At 35.8% G+C, this 19,025-nt stretch overlaps 1 protein-coding gene and 1 long non-coding RNA gene across 2 annotated transcripts in view; one reads left to right on the top strand and one right to left on the bottom strand.

The window, feature by feature from the left end:
- The window catches only part of PTPRG (protein tyrosine phosphatase, receptor type, G), a 602,014-nt gene extending 600,767 nt beyond the window's left edge, over window positions 1-1,247 (top strand). Inside the window, exon 28 of the mRNA XM_011998353.1 lies at window positions 100-1,247. Coding sequence (XP_011853743.1) covers window positions 100-246 — 147 coding nt within the window. The 3' untranslated portion in view covers window positions 247-1,247. The remainder of the gene's footprint in view (window positions 1-99) is intronic.
- Window positions 1-19,025, bottom strand: part of LOC105552650 — a 55,095-nt gene that overhangs the window by 31,345 nt on the left and 4,725 nt on the right. The window contains exon 2 of the long non-coding RNA XR_001008049.1: window positions 1,655-1,733. This is a non-coding gene — a long non-coding RNA (uncharacterized LOC105552650). The remainder of the gene's footprint in view (window positions 1-1,654; window positions 1,734-19,025) is intronic.

Raw genomic sequence — 19,025 nt, 5'->3', positions numbered from 1 at the left:
AGTATGTTTTTCACAATTACCATTTTAATCGCTATTTCTAGCTTACATGAAATGACTAAGCTGTTCTTTGGCTCAAACTGTCTTCCTCTTGTTTTTCAGGAACAATACCAGTTCGTCTATAAAGCAATGCTCAGCTTGGTCAGCACTAAAGAAAATGGAAATGGTCCCATGACAGTGGACAAAAATGGTGCTGTTCTCATTGCAGATGAATCAGACCCTGCCGAGAGCATGGAGTCCCTAGTGTGACTGGAATCCTGAAAGGGCACTTAATTTGTAAACTTCTGAAGACTGAGAACTTTTTTGAGGCCTTTTTTGCCAGACTCTAGGTTATACAATAACCCAGTTACTTTTTTACACTGATAAAAGTTTTGATATTTATTTTTTGCCATTTTATGTCTTACTGGTATCCTACTGAGCATTTGCACCTGTGTTCATTTCACACATGGAAACGCAATGTTACCTAGTTTGCACTATATGATCAGTGTTACTGCCTATAATCTTACACAACAGCAAACCCTGATGTGACATTCCATCACAACGTACATGCTACTTTTTTTTAGTTCGATACAGTGAAGGTCTTTGTTACGACAGTGAATATTGCTTTTATTATTATTATTATTATTATTATTATTGCTAAAGCAGTTGCATTCTACTAGCAGGCAATGCTGTACTTTTCTTCAGTCCTCCTCTCATTTTTTTTAGGCACTGTTCAATACTGTATGCCTTCTGTATTTTAATGGAGTGGATAGCATTGTTTTCTTTTACAGACTAGCAGGCTATTGGGAGCTAAAAAGGTCTGTTAATGTCATGGCCTTGAAACAGTTCCATTTATGCCGGTTAAGAGATCCCTTAAGAAGTTAGAAGGCTTAAGAACTGCTTCATGTGACCATCCCTTATTAGTTACAAAGTTATATTCACAGTTTTTAAAAAATGTGTCAAAATAAAGGATAACTGTATTACAGCTTTCACAGTAGCTATGTGGACAATGTGTGTTATTTCCATTTTGACTCTCTGAAATAGCTACATCCTAAAATCAGGGCTATCTTTAACAATAGCAAGAGGGCAATATTATATACAACTCAGTTAGGAGACCCTTTAGTTATTCTCCATTAATGCTTCTCAGTTTATAATACCATACCTCATAGTAGGTAGAAGAATGAAAACTACTGCAGGTGTGTAATTTTGAAACTAGCCCTCTAAAAATTCCCTATTACTCATATAGCAATCTAATAAAAACTACCTACATAGTTACTATTCTTTTCTTCTTTGCCAAATGTTTTATAATAAATCTCTTAATTATATACATTCTTCTACTTAAGATTAAATTGGAAATACTTTATTAGCAAAAGTCTTGGGACTATCTAAACTCCCACACATAGATAAATCTGATTTGGAGAGAGAATTAAAATATTTAATTAAAGATGATACCCACATTTTCAAGTTTTTAAAAGAGGGAGATGGCTTTGTATGCTTTTGTATAGTTTAGTGTCAAGAACAGATACACATCAGTAAAAGACACCAATAATCATTAGAGCTCAAGGAAGTTATTTAGTGCAGCCTCTGGAGCCATATTCACCCTGCAGTGCATAATGGGAAAATTGGGAGCATTAATAAGAAATTTCAGTAGTGTTCGTTAGAAAAATAAGCTACTTACTGAGATCTGTTTCTTCTATTGCATGTTTGCTTTTGAGGGACAGCTTCTGTCAAAAGTGAAATCATCACCAGAACTGGGCCTGTTAAGAAGAATAGGGTTTTGTTTACTTTTTATGTCAATTAACTTCAACAAAAAGGCCACGCTGGCTCCTGTCATGCCATCTGGGTAGGCATTAAACATTAATGATGATCAGCACTGAGGTTCTATTTATCTTGAGTTGGCTTTCATAAAGTTTGTCAGAATGGTGCTGGAGGACCAGAATTGCTAAGGAGAAAGAAGCTATGGGCCAAGTTAAAGAATTTGAATGCAAAGGCTAGGTCAATGGAGTTTTTGTAAACTACATAACTTACCAGGGTTTATCTCATCTTCTCAATACACATGGAATACTCTGCTTTTCAAGAGGTGTATAAGCTAGTCTTAAGATAAGATGTTCAAGAGAGCATGCTAAGTTGCATGTGCTATAGATGACAGACACTTTTACAGCCCCTCCGTTCCCACCAGAGGTGACACAGGAAGCTCTGTAAAGTTCAAGTAAAGCTTGAACACAGTAACAGTACAACTGCCAGATGCTGAGGAGAATCAGGAAAGCAATGAGCTAGACTTTTCTTTTAGTCAATTAAGTGGGTTATTTTAGTTGCATAGAGTATTGATATGTGTTAACTCTTTTTAGTAGATGGCAAAGTGGGCTTGATGTTCAAAAATAATGTTCAAGTTAGGGTACATGGTCCCTTTCTCAGTGATTTTTTTAATAAAAGTAAACATTGGTTCAAAGACAAAGAGCAAGTATTCCCCCCTGTGCTATTTATAGAGGGCTCAATTCATGGAAAGGCAGACCCTCCAATGCAATTCTGTGGCTATCTCTTACAGTGGTTTCAGAATCACAATAAAACAGCTAGTAAATAGGATAGAAACAACAAAAGAGTTTAGAAGTTCCCTGTGAGCAATCTGTGTGTCTCCAGCAAGCTTGAACCAAAGTCTCCATATCCTGACCCACTGCATTATAAGCAGTTCCTACTTGCCCATCTTGCCAAAGTGGTCCACACACACTTCGATGAGGACAGTTATATTTAGCAGGTCCTCATCCCTGCAAGAGACAGGGATGTCCTTGCAGACATCCCTGCAAGATCCTCACTATTATTATTCATGTGTTATTGGCAAAAACATAGCTTGCATCTTTCCAGAGGCAGAGTTTCAAAGACAGGGTTTTCTTTGAGACATAAGCACATTGCTTACATACATAACAAGGTTATTAACACTTGCACTCAGGGGAAAGGAAATAGCTATTGCAAATTAATGTGTGCTACTTTATAAAATAAGCTGTTTGTGTATATGAATTTAGCTCTAGGTAAGCAAAATGCACACATCATATAAAAATAAATTGCAATGATCAGACCAAATGGCTGTGCTGGACATCAAAGAAAAGACACGTTGCCATCAGGAGAACTCTTTCTTACATGCGATAGCCAAGATATCTTCTTTAATATGAAAAAAGTTAATTTCTGAATTTCAAAAAGAATAAAATTAGCTAATTGGTCATCCTAATTTTTATGCCTTTAGAGTTTTTAGTCTATTCAAGTAGAAGAGTCCAGCAAGGCCAAAGAAGGGTTATGGTGTTCAAGTTCTGGTTGCTGGAGTTTTTAGCCCAGAGTGACATATTGAAATCAGTAAATAGTTATTTTATAATGACACAGCACAACAGCCTTGTTACGAATTTTTCTTAAATGCATATATACTGTATTTAAAATTAAAATATAGATACCAATTTACCAAAGATACATATTACTAATTCTAAGCAAAAATTAAAAAAAAAAACCCAACTCATCATAATTTAAGAATCAAAATGTAGTTTTGTCTTAAGAATTTAGCGGTTATACTGGAAATGCATTTTCAACTCCTATGTTCTAAAGTTTATGTTCAAATGGTGCCAGTGAATTTTTATATGAAGGGAAAATGCCTGCTTTTTTTTTTTTTTTAACAGATGTAATTTCACTTAATCCTTTGCGCTTTCCCTTAGTTGCCATTTAACACACAATCCTGGCTTTACTTATCTCTTGAAAGAAGGCATGCTACAAATAGGAAGGAATTGTAATAATGATATTTGGCCTCTACTTTGTCTTAGCTGTTAAACTCTTTTTAGTATTTTTGTTAAATATTTGCGAAGGGAAGCATTTTCTACAGAGGATAATTAATTTCAAGAAAAATATCTTGAGTTTTAAGAAATAAACATCTCCAGAAAAGGAGACAGTCAATTTTATAAAATGTCGCAACTCTCCAACATTTGGGGTAGTGACTCCTTTTTTGTTAGGACATTTGAAACTAGCAAGCAGCCATTGTTTCTAAAGAATTCTGCCTTCATGTTGACTCATGTTTCTTTCACTTCATTTTGAAATAGCTAAAAATCATTAAAACTGTAAATATTTTGTTGCTTGGGTAAGCATCTTCTGGGAACTTTGTATCTATGGTATATAATCATAGAATTTTATATTTTCATATAAAGCTAATTTTTTTCTAGTTTCACCTCCGTCATAGTTTTTTTTTTTTTTCCTTTTTGTGGTGGATATGTGAATTCAACTTTCTGTGTATTGAAGTAGCAGAAACCATCTTTACATTCCAAAAGAATCCAACATGTGTTATTTCTTTGAGGCAGTGATTGTGAAAGTTGGGTTTTCTTTTTAATTCCATTGACCATTTGTGCAATAGGAATTAGACATAATTAGTCACTGAATACATTCGTCACATTGACCCATTTGGAAAAAGTGGTTTTTTTTGTTTTTTTTTGTTGTTGTTGTTGTTGTTTTTAATATTTGTTCAGGGGGAGGGATTTTGTAACCTGAAAATTTTCCCTTTTTCTTCTGTTTAAACTATATCAAATCATTCTATTATAGTGTTATTTAATATGTAAATTGTATTGCTATACATAAAATAAAGTATGGTTTTTGATGTATTCAGTAGTGTTGAGCATTTCTATGAAAATGTCTCTATCCAATAAAATCAGGTTACTAGTCTCCCTTAACAGATCACATTAATACCCACCAACCCTCTGGTCTAAGTTTTCATGGTAGTAAAATGAACATTGGTAGTCATCTTTACACAGGCAGCAAACCAAAAAGAATGGTCTTTGCTGGGTTGATTTATCAATGTTCTTTCTCCTTTAAAGAGTAAACAATGACATTTTTACCTGCTTATCTAAGGAATCAAACTTTATTCGGTTTATGACTCTGCTGCTAAGTTGTGAACAGAATTACTATTTTCTCTAGTGTATCAACTAGATTTGTAACAGCTCTCTTAATACTTACTATGTAGGATGAAGGATATATCCTGGTAAGACTTCTGAAAAATCTGTATGTGTAGGATCAGTACAATTGCTTCTACTTAACAAGGACTTTTGACGTTTCCAAACAGGTATACAAGTCCCAAACTTGGCAGCTTTGGCCTACCATTCTGTCTTAACTTTTAGTGGCTCCACATCGGGTGCTCAACTCTTCCTACCCAAGGCCCCAGTTTTTCTTCCCATAGAGATAAGAGCTGATACTTCACTCTCGTTAAGTCATGAGGAATTTAAGAAACTGTGTGTGAAGAGTATGGGGAAGAATGACTCTAGCACAAAAGAATGAAATCTCTTAGGATATAATCCTAGTCTTCCTCAAATTATACCCATGGGGAAACTACTACCCTATATCATAGGATACACCAGAGGTCCACAAATTGATGGCTTGTAGATTGCATTCAGTCCACAGATACATTGTATTTGGCTCATAATTTTAAAATTTGTATTAGTTACCAATATTTAAAAAATGAAAACTTTTGCATTAAGATTCAGGTTTCAAGCTCCTTTAAAAAATTTGGGTGTTGTAACAGGCTCACACTCTCCCATGACAGTAACAAGATGGAAATGAACAGCAGTTTTCACACTTAGGTGGAATATATGCTCTCCAGTTCACCAAAGTCTACATTGCTCCCTATCACCTTATGTCTAGCCATCATCGGTCATTTAATTAACCTGCCTGGATCCTGTGAGCAGTTGCCTCTGAGATATCCTATAAGAATTATGACACCATCTTGCATCTCAGGCTAGTAAACCACCAACCAAGAGTGGCAGTAGAACTATCTCTAAGTCTTTCATCATGAAAATCCTAGACAACCAGCACGCAGCACACATTACTAACTACCTCTAAGTTCACCCAAGATGATTCCATTAAGCAGCAGTTACGACTATTCAAAATCATTTTAAAAAATCAATTTTCTACTCCATGGTTTTTACTGCCCAGGACATAACCCTAGACAAGGAAGCTTCATTTATGCTACTACAAATGGCAGAAATAAACCAGAATACAAAAAGCTACTGGTCCAAAACTCTATTTTTAAACAGCTAATTGTGGAACTTTGAGATTTAGAAACAAATCACTACTGACCATGCCTGGATTCAGAGACAGGATTGAAGACAATGGCTTTAAATTCCTGCCTATGTTAGTAAAATCACATAAAGGCACTAGAAGATGGGAACCAGAAGTTGGTTACTAGCAAGTTAAAATTGGCTTTTGTGATTATGAAGTTTGGCAGAGAAGGATAATTACACCAGCAGTTTATCTGAATATAACAATTATGTTGCTCAAAAGTTGAAAAGAAGAAATTAACTTTATCTAATTTGTGGTAATTTCAAATCATTTGACTTGTAGTTACTGGCCTATAAACTATTTTCCCTTTCCCACACCCTACACTTGCAGGGTGTAAAGGCAGGCTTTGCAGCAATATCCAGTGGGCCTTGCAAAGCTTAGGAGAGCATTCTAAACCAGAGACATCTTTAGCACTATGTTAGGATCCATTCCATAAGCATTTCCTGCATGTCTACTACAGACCACATGTTAGTTATACTCTATATAGAAAGTAAAGTTGTTGGCAGAGGCATTTCAAGTTAGTTGAGACAAAGATGATAATTTAGTCTTAAAAAAATTAGTTCTTCAATTTATTCCAAAATATTTAGTTGGCACTATAGTAGAGATGGTTTTTAGGGAAAGAATAAAAAAGACTATTGTGCACCAATGTGAGCAAACAAGTAAAACCTGTAATCACAGACACTATTACATAGTATGCTGACAAAATTCTGTTTATTCTATATTAGTTACTATAACTCAGAAAACATTTTTCCATACCGTAAAAAATATTCAAGGATGAGGACTACTGGGTCAATTCTGCCACTTACGGTGTTATGAGGCAAGTTACTTCACCTTCCTAAGTGCCATTTTCTTCATCTAAAATACAGAAACTAATGTTTACCTCCTAGACTGCTCTGAGGAGTAAATGAGATGATGCATGCAAAGATCTTGGGATAGTAGATAGTTAAGTACTCAATTAATACTAGCCATTTTAAGTATCACATAACCCTGCTTTATTTAATTGCTTGGCAGACCTTCTATCAATAATGAGTCAACCTACCTAAGCTTGCCCAGTTAAATAGAAATACTGAGAAATTTCTGTCACTAATGAAGAAGTTCACAAAGTCAAATAAAGGCCGGGCATGGTGGCTCATGCCTGCAATCCCAGCACTTTGGGAGGCCGAGGTGGGCGGATCATTTGAGGTCAGGAGTTTGAGACCAGCGTGGCCAACATGGTGAAACTCTGTCTCTACTAAAAATACAAAAATTAGCTGGACGTGGTGGCACACACCTATAATCCCAGCTACTCACGAGGCTGAGGCAGGAGACACTTGACCCCGGGAGGAGGAGTTTGCAGTGAGCCAAGATCATGCCACTGTACTCCAGCCCTGGTGACAAAGTGAGACTCCGTCTCAATACAAAACAAAACAAAGCCAAGTAAGATCCAAGAGAGGTGAATGGGGCTGAAGGTAGGTAGTGAAAGCAACACATACGTCCTACTGTCCAGAAACAAGAGTGGCAGAAGCAGGGAATGGATAAATATACATGATGCCCCAAAGCTTGAATATTTCTCTTCTAACCATTTAAGTCACTCTGTGCCTTCTAGGAAAGTTTTGTGGGTTTTTTTTTTTTTCCCAAAAAAAAAAAAAAAAAGCTCCATAATTTCAGAAAAGTGCAACAGAAGGCTTAATAATATTTGTTAATGTCAAGGACCAGGCACAGAACACTGCACAATACTATGAAAATGGTGAATGTTATTTCCGTCACTAGCAGCAGTGCTCTCTCCCTGCCCCAAAACTCTATAAGGCAATACAAACAATGATAATTTCTTTCTCCTCAGCCAATTTTTATCTCCTATATCTCTCGCTACTTTCAGTAGATCACTGTCATTATCACAATCATCATCATCCCTTAACCTAGCCTTACCTGGCCTCATTAGACATTCATTATTGTATTATGAAGAAGTAGCCATAAATTACAGGCACTTCATGTTTTGGTATTTATATGGTGAAAGTATCTCACTACATACATAATATTATCTGTTCCTTCTGTCAACACTATTGACTTATTAAATAAGTTATGATTATTTTTCTTTTAACACTTGGTGTTTAAACAGTAGATTTACAATTATATGCCAATATTTAACATTTTCATGACTCAGGAATCCTGACAATGTTTCAAAATTGACCACTTAAAAATAGCTATATGGGATTGGCTCTTATAATAGATTATTAGATATGAAACATTTTCCATGGAAGGATGGACAATCATGAGAACTTAAACAGAATTTATCATTAATATTCGTTATTAAGATAACTTTTGCTTAAGACACATTGCTTAAGAATATGTGAACTGGATTTTGTGTCAGAACATTCCAACATGGTTAGCAGTTCTTTTCTGAGATTTTCTTGTAATATTTCTCTAATGTTTCTCTTATCTTACTGGTTAGGAACATGCTAAGAACAACCTGGGGTCCAAAAAATGCAACTCCCTTAGGTGCTTTTGCAGAGTGAAAATTACTCAAAAAGTTTGATGGGATTTTTCACTACCTCAATATTTGCTACTTTTCAAATCTCCATTATTATTGGATTTACATCTAAACGCTGGCATGCCCCAAGCTTCTGTTGAAGTAGACCTTAAGGTAATTCCATCCAGATCCATGGAATTATGTACTTTCTATATGCCAATGACTCCCAAATATCTTGTCCAAACCTATGCCCTGAACTCCAAATTTATATCCAGCTGAACATTTATCATCTCCATTTGTATATCTAATCAGCATCCCAAACTTAACATGACAAAAGCAGAACTGGAATTTTGCCCCTAACCTGTTCTTCCCCTAGTCTTCTAACAGTAGTAACATCTACTCAGGTAATCAAACTAAAAATCCACCTGCCATTTAATAAGAGGAAACAATTCAATTTTTTAACACAGGAAAAATAGCTGAACAGATACTTCATCAAAGATACATAGCTGGCAGGTAACACATAAAAATATACTCAATATCTTTAGTCATTAAGTAAATGCAAAATGAAACCACAATGTAATACACTTATTAGAATCAGTGAACTTGAAGACAGGTCAATATGTATAACCCAAAATAAAAAAAAGAGAGGAAAAGAAAGAAAACAGTGTAAAGAATCCAAACACCGTGGAATAATATCAAATGATGTACATATTGTATAACTGGAGAAGAAAGAGATAAGGAGACAGAAGAAATTCTTGAGGAAATGATGACTTAGGTTTTCCTGTATTCGTGACATCAAGCCACAGATCCAAGGATATTAGAGAACACCAAGCAGGATGACTACCCCTCCTACCCCCCAAAAAAATCACATGTAGGCATATTATAATCAAATTGTAAAAATCAAAGACAAAAAAAAAATCTTGAACACAGCCACAGTTTAAAAAACACATTATCTAAAAGTAAATAAGAACTTATCTTCTTGTCATAAACCATGCACGCCAGAAGACAACAGAGCGACATATTTGTGTTAAATTCTATCAACTGAGAATACTATACCCAGTGAATAGGAGGTTATTCTTCCAAATGATTTGTGTGAACAGGTAAAAATGTTTTCTATTTACAGCCATATTCTTACAGACTATTTTTGTTTTCCAAATGAAAGTCAATACTTGAGTAGATATATTTTTGTACTCAAGGTGATGTTCCACAAATATGGTTTAATGATAGCCTAATTAGTTGTCATTAAGGTATTTATTTAGGATAAAGCTTAGGCAATCAGCACAATCCCTATGTACTGAGCTAGAATTAGCAGAAGGAATGCTTATGTTGCTTTGTTAATAAAGCTCAAATGAAGACAGAAACAAACACTCAGATTCACATCTACATTATGGAAGCAGGAAAACAAATAAAAAAGACAAGACTAAAGCCACTTTAGGGAATAACCAGTGTGCTTCAAAAAACACTTTGGCACAGAGTGAAGAAACTAAAGTACATTGTTGAGTTTGCATCGTGCAGGCTATTTGTAAGCCACATGAGATATAGAGCAAAAGGGATAAAAGCCAATATGTTTAATGGATGCATTTGAAAAACATTTTTTAAATGCAAATAAAAAGTTCTGTTAATCTCCCTTAAAAACTAATTTAATCGTGTCAATCCTGCTTAGAGCATTCAATAGTTCTTTAATATCAACATTCCTCTCTTTACTAGTACCATTTATACAACTTTGCATTTCCTCCTTTCTTCAACTCACACTCATTTTCTAGCCAAGTCCAATCTATTCGTTGATTCACATACTGTTTCATTCCTATACTGAGGTGTTTACCTGTCACACCCCTCACTTGAAATGCTATCCCCTTCACTCCAATGCTCAGATGATGACCTTCTCCTTGAAACTATTTCTGACTTGTTAACCTGTAACTATTTTTAGTAAGATGAACCACTTGGTTTTATACTCCTGCTATGACAAATTATCCCAAGTCTATTCTTCATCTTGCTATGCAGGAGTTGTCTCTGAGAAACAAAAGGTGATGGGTGAATAAGGACATGAGATATGAAACCACTACTAAAGACAAAATGCCCAACACTCCCAAAAAGCCTTGGGATGGGGTGGTATTCTTTTAGCATTATAAGTTGACAGGGATGGTGACTTCCTAATTATGACTATGTGAGGTGAAGGCCTTCAATAATTGAGACCTATATAAAGAGAATATATAATGAGTAAATATTGTTCACTTTCCTAAATAATCTTGTAAACACTTTAAGTTTTTCTAAAATAAGAGTACTGTTCTTCAGAGACAGAAATCTTATGCTAAGAGTCCATGCCTTAGTTTCTAGGAATGGATTGGGGTCACCCCATCTTTAAATGTTAAAGCAGTCTTCCAACCAAGAACTACAATAGTTGGGAAGGTAACTATTACAACCACGTTAACATTTACTGAACATATTTTATATACCTATCTCTACATATTCCAAGCCCTGTAGAAGATAGGAACAATGTTAAATAATATGTAGTCTCTATACAAACATACACACATACACATACACACACACACACACAGTGTATAAAGACCTTGGCTGGGCGTGGTGGCTCATGCCTGTAACCCCAGCACTTTGGGAGGCTGAGGTGAGTAGATCACTTGAGGCCAGGAATTCGAAACCACCCTGGCCAACATGGCAAAACCCCATCTCTACTAAAAATACAAAAATTAGCCAGGTGTGGTGGCACACACCTGTAGTCCCAGCTACTTGGGAGGCTGAGGCATGAGATTTGCTTAAACCCAGGAGGTGAAGGTTGCAATGAACAGAGATCACACCACTGCACTCCAGCCTGGGTGACAGATCGAGACTCTGTCTCAAAAATAAATAACATAAAATATATACAGACCTGAAAAGTTAAATAACACTACATGACAATTTATCATTAGGTTCCAAACAGATTAGTATTACATAAATTAGAAATAGATTAGTATTATTAACATACATGAGTGCCACAGGAGTTCAGAGGTAAAGCTTCATGAAGGATGTGATACTTCAGCTGGACCTTAGAAAACAGATAACTCTTGAGTGAAAAAACAGGTAATGAAGGACATTCTATTCATTTGAATGTTGGAGAAAGACTTGCATAAACAAAACTTTTTGTCTTAATAAATAAGATGAAGTTGGAAAAGCAAGATAAAGTTTATACCATGGAAGGCCTTAAATATCAACCTAAAGAGTTTGGACTTGACTTTGCCTGAAGGTGACAACCAAGGAAGATATAGCAATAATGTTACTGTCAAAGAAAGACTATAAACAACTTCAGCAAAGTCTCACAATGTGCAAAAATCACAAGCATTCCTATACACCAATAATAGACAAGCAGAGAGCCAAATCATGAGTGAATTCCCATTCACAATTGTTACAAAGAAAATAAAATACCTAGGAATACAACTTACAAGGGATGTGAAGGACCTCTTCAAGGAGAACTAGAAACCACTGCTCAAGGAAATAAGAGGACACAAACAAATAGAAAAAAAAAATTTCATGCTCATGGATAGGAAGAATCAGTATCGTGAAAATGGCCATACTGCCCAGAGTAATTTATAGATTCAATGTTATTCCCATCAAGCTACCACTGACATTCTTCACAGAGCTAGAAGAAACTACTTTAAATTTCATATGGAACCAAAAAAGAGCCTGTATAGCCAAGACAATCCTAAGAAAGAAGAACAAAGCTGGAAGCATTACGCTACCTGACTTCAAACTATACTACAAGGCTACAGTAACCAAAACAGCAGGGTACTGGTACCAAAACAGATATATAGACAAATGGAACAGAACAGAGGCCTCAGAAATAACACCACACATCTACAACCATTTGATCTTTGACAAACCTGACAAAAACAAGCAATGGGGAAAGGATTCCCTATTTAATAAATGGTGCTGGGAAACTGGCTAGCCATATGCAGAAAACAGAAACTGGATCCCTTCCTTACACCTTATACAAAAAACAACTCAAGATGAATTAAAGACTTAAAACCTAAAACCATAAAAACCCTAGAAGAAACCCTAGGCAACACCATTTAGGACATAGGCATGGGCAAAGACTTCATGACTAAAACACCAAAAGCAATGGCAACAAAAGCCACAATTGACGAATGGGGTCTAATTAAACTAAAGAGCTTCTGCACAGCAAAAGAAAGCATCATCAAAGTGAACAGGTAACCTACAGAATGAGAGAAAATTTTTGCAATCTATCCATCTGACAAAGGTTTACTATCCAGAATCTACAATGAACTTAAACAAATTTACAAGAAAAAAACAACCCCATCAAAAACTGGGCAAAGGATATGAACAGACACTTCTCAAAAGAAGGCATTTATGCGGCCAACAAACATATGAAAAAAAGTTCATCATTACTGGCCATTAAAGAAATGCAAATCAAAACCACAATAAGATACCATCTCATGCCAGTTAGAATGTGATCATTAAGAAGATCGGAAACGCCAGGAGCGGTGGCTCACGCCTGTAATCCCAGCACTTTGGGAGGCCGAGACGGGCGGATTGCCTGTAGTTCCAGCTACTTGGGAGGCTGAGGCAGGAGAATGGCGTGAACCCGGGAGGCGGGGCTTTCAGTGAGCCAAGATCGTGCCACTGCACTCCAGCCTGGGCGACAGAACGAGACTCCATCTCAAAAAAAAAAAAAGAAGTCTGGAAAAAACGGATGCTGGAGGATGCAGAGAAACAGGAACGCTTTTACACTGTTGGTGGGAGTGTAAATTAATTCAACCATTGTGGAAGACAGTGTGGCGATTCCTCAAGAATCTAGAACCAGAAATACCATTTGACCCAGCAATCCCACTACTGGGTATATGAGCAAAGGATTATAAATCATTCTACTATAAAGACATGCACACGTATGCTTATTGCAACACTATTTACAATAGCAAAGACTTGGAACCAACCCAAATGCCCATCAATGATAGACTGGATAAAGAAAACGTGGCACATATACACCATGGAATATTATGCAGCCATAAAAAATGAGTTAATGTCCTTTGCAGGGACATGGATGAAGCTGGAAACCATCATCCTCAGCAAACTAACACAGGAGCAGAAAACCAAACACCGCATGTTCTCACTCATAAGTGGGAGCTGAACAATGAGAACACATGGACACAGGGAACGGAATATCACACAATGGGGTGTCGGGGGGTGGGAGGAAATGGGAGGGAGAGCATTAGGACAAATACCTAATGCATGCGGGGCTTAAAACCCAGATGATGTGTTGACAGGTGCAGCAAACCACCATGGCACATGTATACCTATGTAACAAACCTGCACACTCAGCACATGTATCCCAGAACCTAAAGTAAAATTTAAAAAAAATAAAGACTATAAAACAGACCATTTGAGTCAGTACAGTTTTTTTACATTTTCCTTGAAAACACTGCTTCTCAAAGATCAGAATCTTCTTGTACAGCTTTAAATACGGTCACTCTACTTAAAAGTGTCCCTAAGAACATGAAATTTAAATCCAAATAGTACAGCTCTCTTTTAAGCAATAGGTAAAAAATAATGAAATTCTGTTTCATACATGTGGAGATAAAATAGTATTATAATTTAGTGCTTTCAAAATTTACCTCAAAATCCAACAGATCCGTTAATTCTACTCTTCTGGGAAGCTTTGCTCTGTGAGTTTAAAACGTTTTAAAATTAAGTTTAAATTATTTACTTGTCAATGACTTTTGAGAATTCATTTGTGTAAGTTCCAGGATGAAAAATGGATACCAAGTAATTTTGAGTATAAAAGACATGGGAAAATCAGTTAACAAAGCTGAATAAAAAATATAAATAAAGTTAAGAACACTATTGCAAGATTTACTGTAAAAAAAAAAATTATTTACATGTCAAATCAATGTACAAATACCTTTATTCACCTGCTAAGTAAACTTTAGAGCTTATCAGTCTTTTCAGCTCACAGTATTACAAAGATGAGAGAAAATATTATCTTTGAAAACATAAGGGCTGGAAATTCACAGAATAAATCAGGACTAAAATACACCACAGTCTTGCTATCAAGGAAAACCCAGTCCACAAGATAGATCCACATACTAAGTTAAACAATGTATAAGGTTTTTATACCACCTTAGTAAGAAGACTACGTGTGATACGGTCTAAGAAAATAGATCTAGTTTACTGTTAATGCCACTCCAAAATGAAAATCTTACACTTTATAGTGTCTTTCAATTCCAGAAGCACTTTCATATCCATTATCTCATTTGGCCCTCACAAGTATCCTGTAACGTAGAGAAAGAAGGTAATTTTTGCCGTTCTTACCAAAGATGAAACAGTTTTGTCAGTAGCAAATCTAGAGCTGGAATCTACATGTTCTCATTTGATAAGATGACTATTCAACATACTGCCTCTCTAGCAAATATAAGTCTAAGGGCTCAGCGCATTTCAGTTGTAAAAGTCAAACTCCCTAGTTCTACTTACAGCATAAACTGCGTTATTTTTATTATGCCTGGGATATGAAGTTTACTGATTTTTTTATTTCTTTTCCCATATATACTTTGTTTAAGGGTGCGCTACCCTTACCCGATGAAGGCAGAAATTTGATAGGGATATATTTACATGCAGCAAAGTTGGCAGAGAGGTAAATTTCTATAAATCTTTTTTTTCCACAAACCTTCCCATAAAGTCACATAAGTAGTCTCAACAGACTGTATTTTAAAATATCAATAAAAAGTGGTGATCTTAAAAGGAATTAGAAAGCATTCACAGCTGTCAGAAATTCATCTGAACTATAAAGTTATATAGTTTTGAGAGATAAATAATTGTTTGGGCACATGAAATAAGTGAATGTTCCATCATCATACCCCTAAATCATCTTTTGTAGAGAATTTTCTCACACACATAGATAAAATGTTTACATGCAAAACAAACTGATAACAAAAACTATTCAAAAAAATATTTCAGCAATGCTAAAATATTTTAACTATATAACATATTTTCTGTGCTGTGTCTACTGTGAATTACTTCTCTACCAAGAACTTACTCATACTAAAGATATATAAAGCAAAGCAAATACCATACAAATAATTATTTAATCTTATTTCTCAGAATCCTTAGTTATCTGATAGCAATTCAAAGTACAGTCATGCATTATATTAATGATGGGAATATGTTCTGCGAAATTCATTGTTACGCAATTTCATTATTATGTGAACATCACAGAGTTACTTACACAAACCCAGATGGCATAGCCTACTATATACCTAGGCAATATGGTATAGCCTATTGCTTCTGGGTTATGAACCTGTACAAAATGTTACCATACTGAATACTGTAGACAACTGTAACACAATAGTAAGTGTGTGTGTATCTAAACATATCTAAACATTAAAAAGGTACAGTAAAAATATGGTGTTATAATCTTATGGGACCATCTTCTGGGAAGTAATCTCATCTCATTGACAGAAACTTTGTTATGCAGTGCATGACTGTATCATTTAAAACATATCCCTAGGATTTACTGTGACCTTCAAATGTCAACACTATGTTGATTCAGAAAGGATAACTTTCTAATACATTTCATATTATTATAGTAGTCCACACGTAAAAATCACACTTTATGCATTTAGTAAGTCATTTATGTGAATGTAGTTCTAGAAAGCAGGTTTAAAATACCAGTTTTTAATTATATCATATAGAAAGTCAAATTTCTAAAACTGAAAAAAGCTATTGTGAGATGGGTTACATGATGGGTAACTATGGCAAATGTACAGCATTGAGGTACCAGCATCATACTTACAGTATCTTCACAGGTTTGCTTCTGCAGCCCTTTCCAATTTGAGGTCTGTCTTCTACCATTCAGTGTCACTGTGGTTACCTAGACTTTATTTATTTATTTATTTTACACTTCTGTTCAGCTGAATAGGGCTAGGCTCTCTTCTAGGTATTGAGGATACAGCAATTAGCAAGATAGACAAGGTTCTTGTCTTCATGAAATATATGTATATGCCAGTGAGAGGAAAGACAAACAAGTAGGCAAATATATATCAGACAGAGGTTAAGTATTACTTCAAATAAAGAAAGCAAGGTAAGAAGACAGAAAATGATGGTGAAAGGAATTTTGGCAGGGTAGGCAGGAAAGCCTCACTCAGGAAGTGACTAGCAAAGAATATATAAAGCTCTGCGGAAGATATTCCAGGCAAAGGGAACATCAGGTGAAAAAGTCTTTGAAACGGGACTAAGCTTGGTGTACATCAACAAGGTAAGAGTGAAGAAAGGGGAACCTTGTAAGAAATGAGTTTAGAGAGGTAAGCCAGGATCTGATTAAGCAGGGCCTTAGAGGCCATGCGTGTATTTTATTGTAAGGAAAATGGAAAGCCACTATAGGGTTTAAGGAGGGGAGTTACAAATTCCGATTTATGTTTTTAAAAAAATCACTAAGACCATAGAGAAGACTGTAGAAGGCAAAATGTAGGATAAAGAAAACTAAAGATGAAGGTATCACGTTTCTTTAGTACCTGCATGTTTGGACACCAGGTAGGTAGCACACAGTACCTATAACAACATACTCCCAAAACTTAATTTATTCTTTGATCATGAAATTAGGAAGAAAAATGTAAAGGATAGGATCAGATATCCAAAGATATTACTCAAGACACTGATGGTGGATACAAAATATAAGTATTTTAGAAAGACTCTAAAATCTGATTTTAAAATAACTAAAGTATAACCTCAAAAATCACTGGATTGTATCCAATAACTAAAGGATTTTAAGCAATCAATTTTACAATACATGTTATTTTTTAAATGAGCTAAAAAATGAGAGTGCTATACATTAAAGATTACAAACTCTCAGTCTGCTGGTATGTTTTAAGTTTTTTGCTTTGTAGTTTTTTACTTGAATAAGTTGCTAACACTGAGAAGATGATTTCACATGAAAATCCAGGTTTCTGTCTTCACCTCAAAAATCAGCAGCTCCAGGCTGGGTGCGGTGGCTCAAGCCTGTAATCCCAGCACTTTGGGAGGCCGAGGAGGGCGGATCAGGAGGTCAGGAGACAGAGACCATCCTGGCTAACACGGTGAAACCCCGTCTCTACTAAAAATACCAAAAAATTAGCCGGGAGAGGTGGCGGGCGCCTGTAGTCCCCGCTACTCGGGAGGCTGAGGCAGGAGAATGGCGTGAACACGGGAGGCGGAGCTTGCAGTGAGCCAAGATCGCGCCACTGCACTCCAGCCTGAGCGACAGTGCAACGCTCCGTCTCAAAAAAAAAAAAAAAAAAAAAAAAAAAAAAAAAAATCAGCAACTCCAGCACCTTTTATTCTTGCAAGGCAACAATCTTGGAGGTGAGCAACTCTATTTGTTCTTATAAAATTCTACTAGAAGCTTCTCTAAAAATAAATTCTTTTATGTTACTTTTTGAATAACATGGGACTTTTTATGTTGCTTTAAAAAGAAAAGAAAGTGTATATCCTTTTGCGAACTTAAATATATTCCACTAGCATCCATGAAGAACCCATTAGGAAACAACAACTGCCATGAAGAGTTTGGAGTATAGGTAAATAATTCTAAAGGCACAGGAACTCTTGGAGATTCTAGTGAACATTTACTCCACAACCAACCCCAAAGGCAAAAACCCCAAAGTGAACATTTACTCCACAACCAACCCCAAAGTATTTGCCTATGGGGTTGGTTGTGGAGTAAATGTTCACTAGAATCTAGATCTGAGGTGTCCAATAAGTCACTAGACTCCAAGATCTGAGGTGTCCAATAAGGTCCTACTTTCTAGTAGGGTGACCTGCACCTCCACACCTTTATGCGTGAGAGCAACATTTCTTACAACTTCACAGGGCTTACAAAAGTGGCGAGCAAGTCCCTTCACCCAGGGAATCAGCTGCCATCTATGAGCTAATCTACTAATCAGACACTCAGAGCAAAACTTGCTATATATAGGAAATGAGAATCAAATCAACTAGTCCTCTCAAAAGGATTATGTTATTTCATATAAAATCTACAATAAAGCATTTTTAAAACATATCACATCCCTTCCTTTTTTAAGCTATCTGACAAGTCAGATGAGACTCCTTAGATACACTGTAAGTCATTTTTGTACTATTTGCTAGATATCACATCAATGTGTTCACAAACAACAAACAGTTGCACTCTACAAGTCTATAGAAATGACAGTACACAACGAGCTGAGACCAGGAGATGAGAACAAAGTATAATCAAACAAGCTTTTCTTTTCCCTCATAAATACTATCAGAAACATAATTTTAGCATCCCTGAAAGCAACAAGCTAAAATTGTGAATTAAATAGATGTAAAATACATTTTTATTGCAAAGCAAAGAAAAATGCGATCTCAAAGGTACATGCATGGATATCTATGGCAGATTTTGGAGGCTACTTTTATGGAACACACTTCATGAAAATAAGCTTTGCTTCTACTTAAACATTTCAAAACATTAAATGTGTAATAGTTTTCCCAATGGCATATGGTTTGAATTGATACTGGTAAATAATTGTACATAAAACGA

The sequence above is a fragment of the Mandrillus leucophaeus genome, unplaced genomic scaffold, assembly GCF_000951045.1.
Source record: "Mandrillus leucophaeus isolate KB7577 unplaced genomic scaffold, Mleu.le_1.0 Scaffold57, whole genome shotgun sequence".
NCBI classification, from domain to species: Eukaryota; Metazoa; Chordata; class Mammalia; order Primates; family Cercopithecidae; genus Mandrillus; species Mandrillus leucophaeus.
The sequence above is the reverse complement of the archived record's forward strand: the minus strand, read 5'-3'. Positions and strand labels throughout refer to the sequence as shown.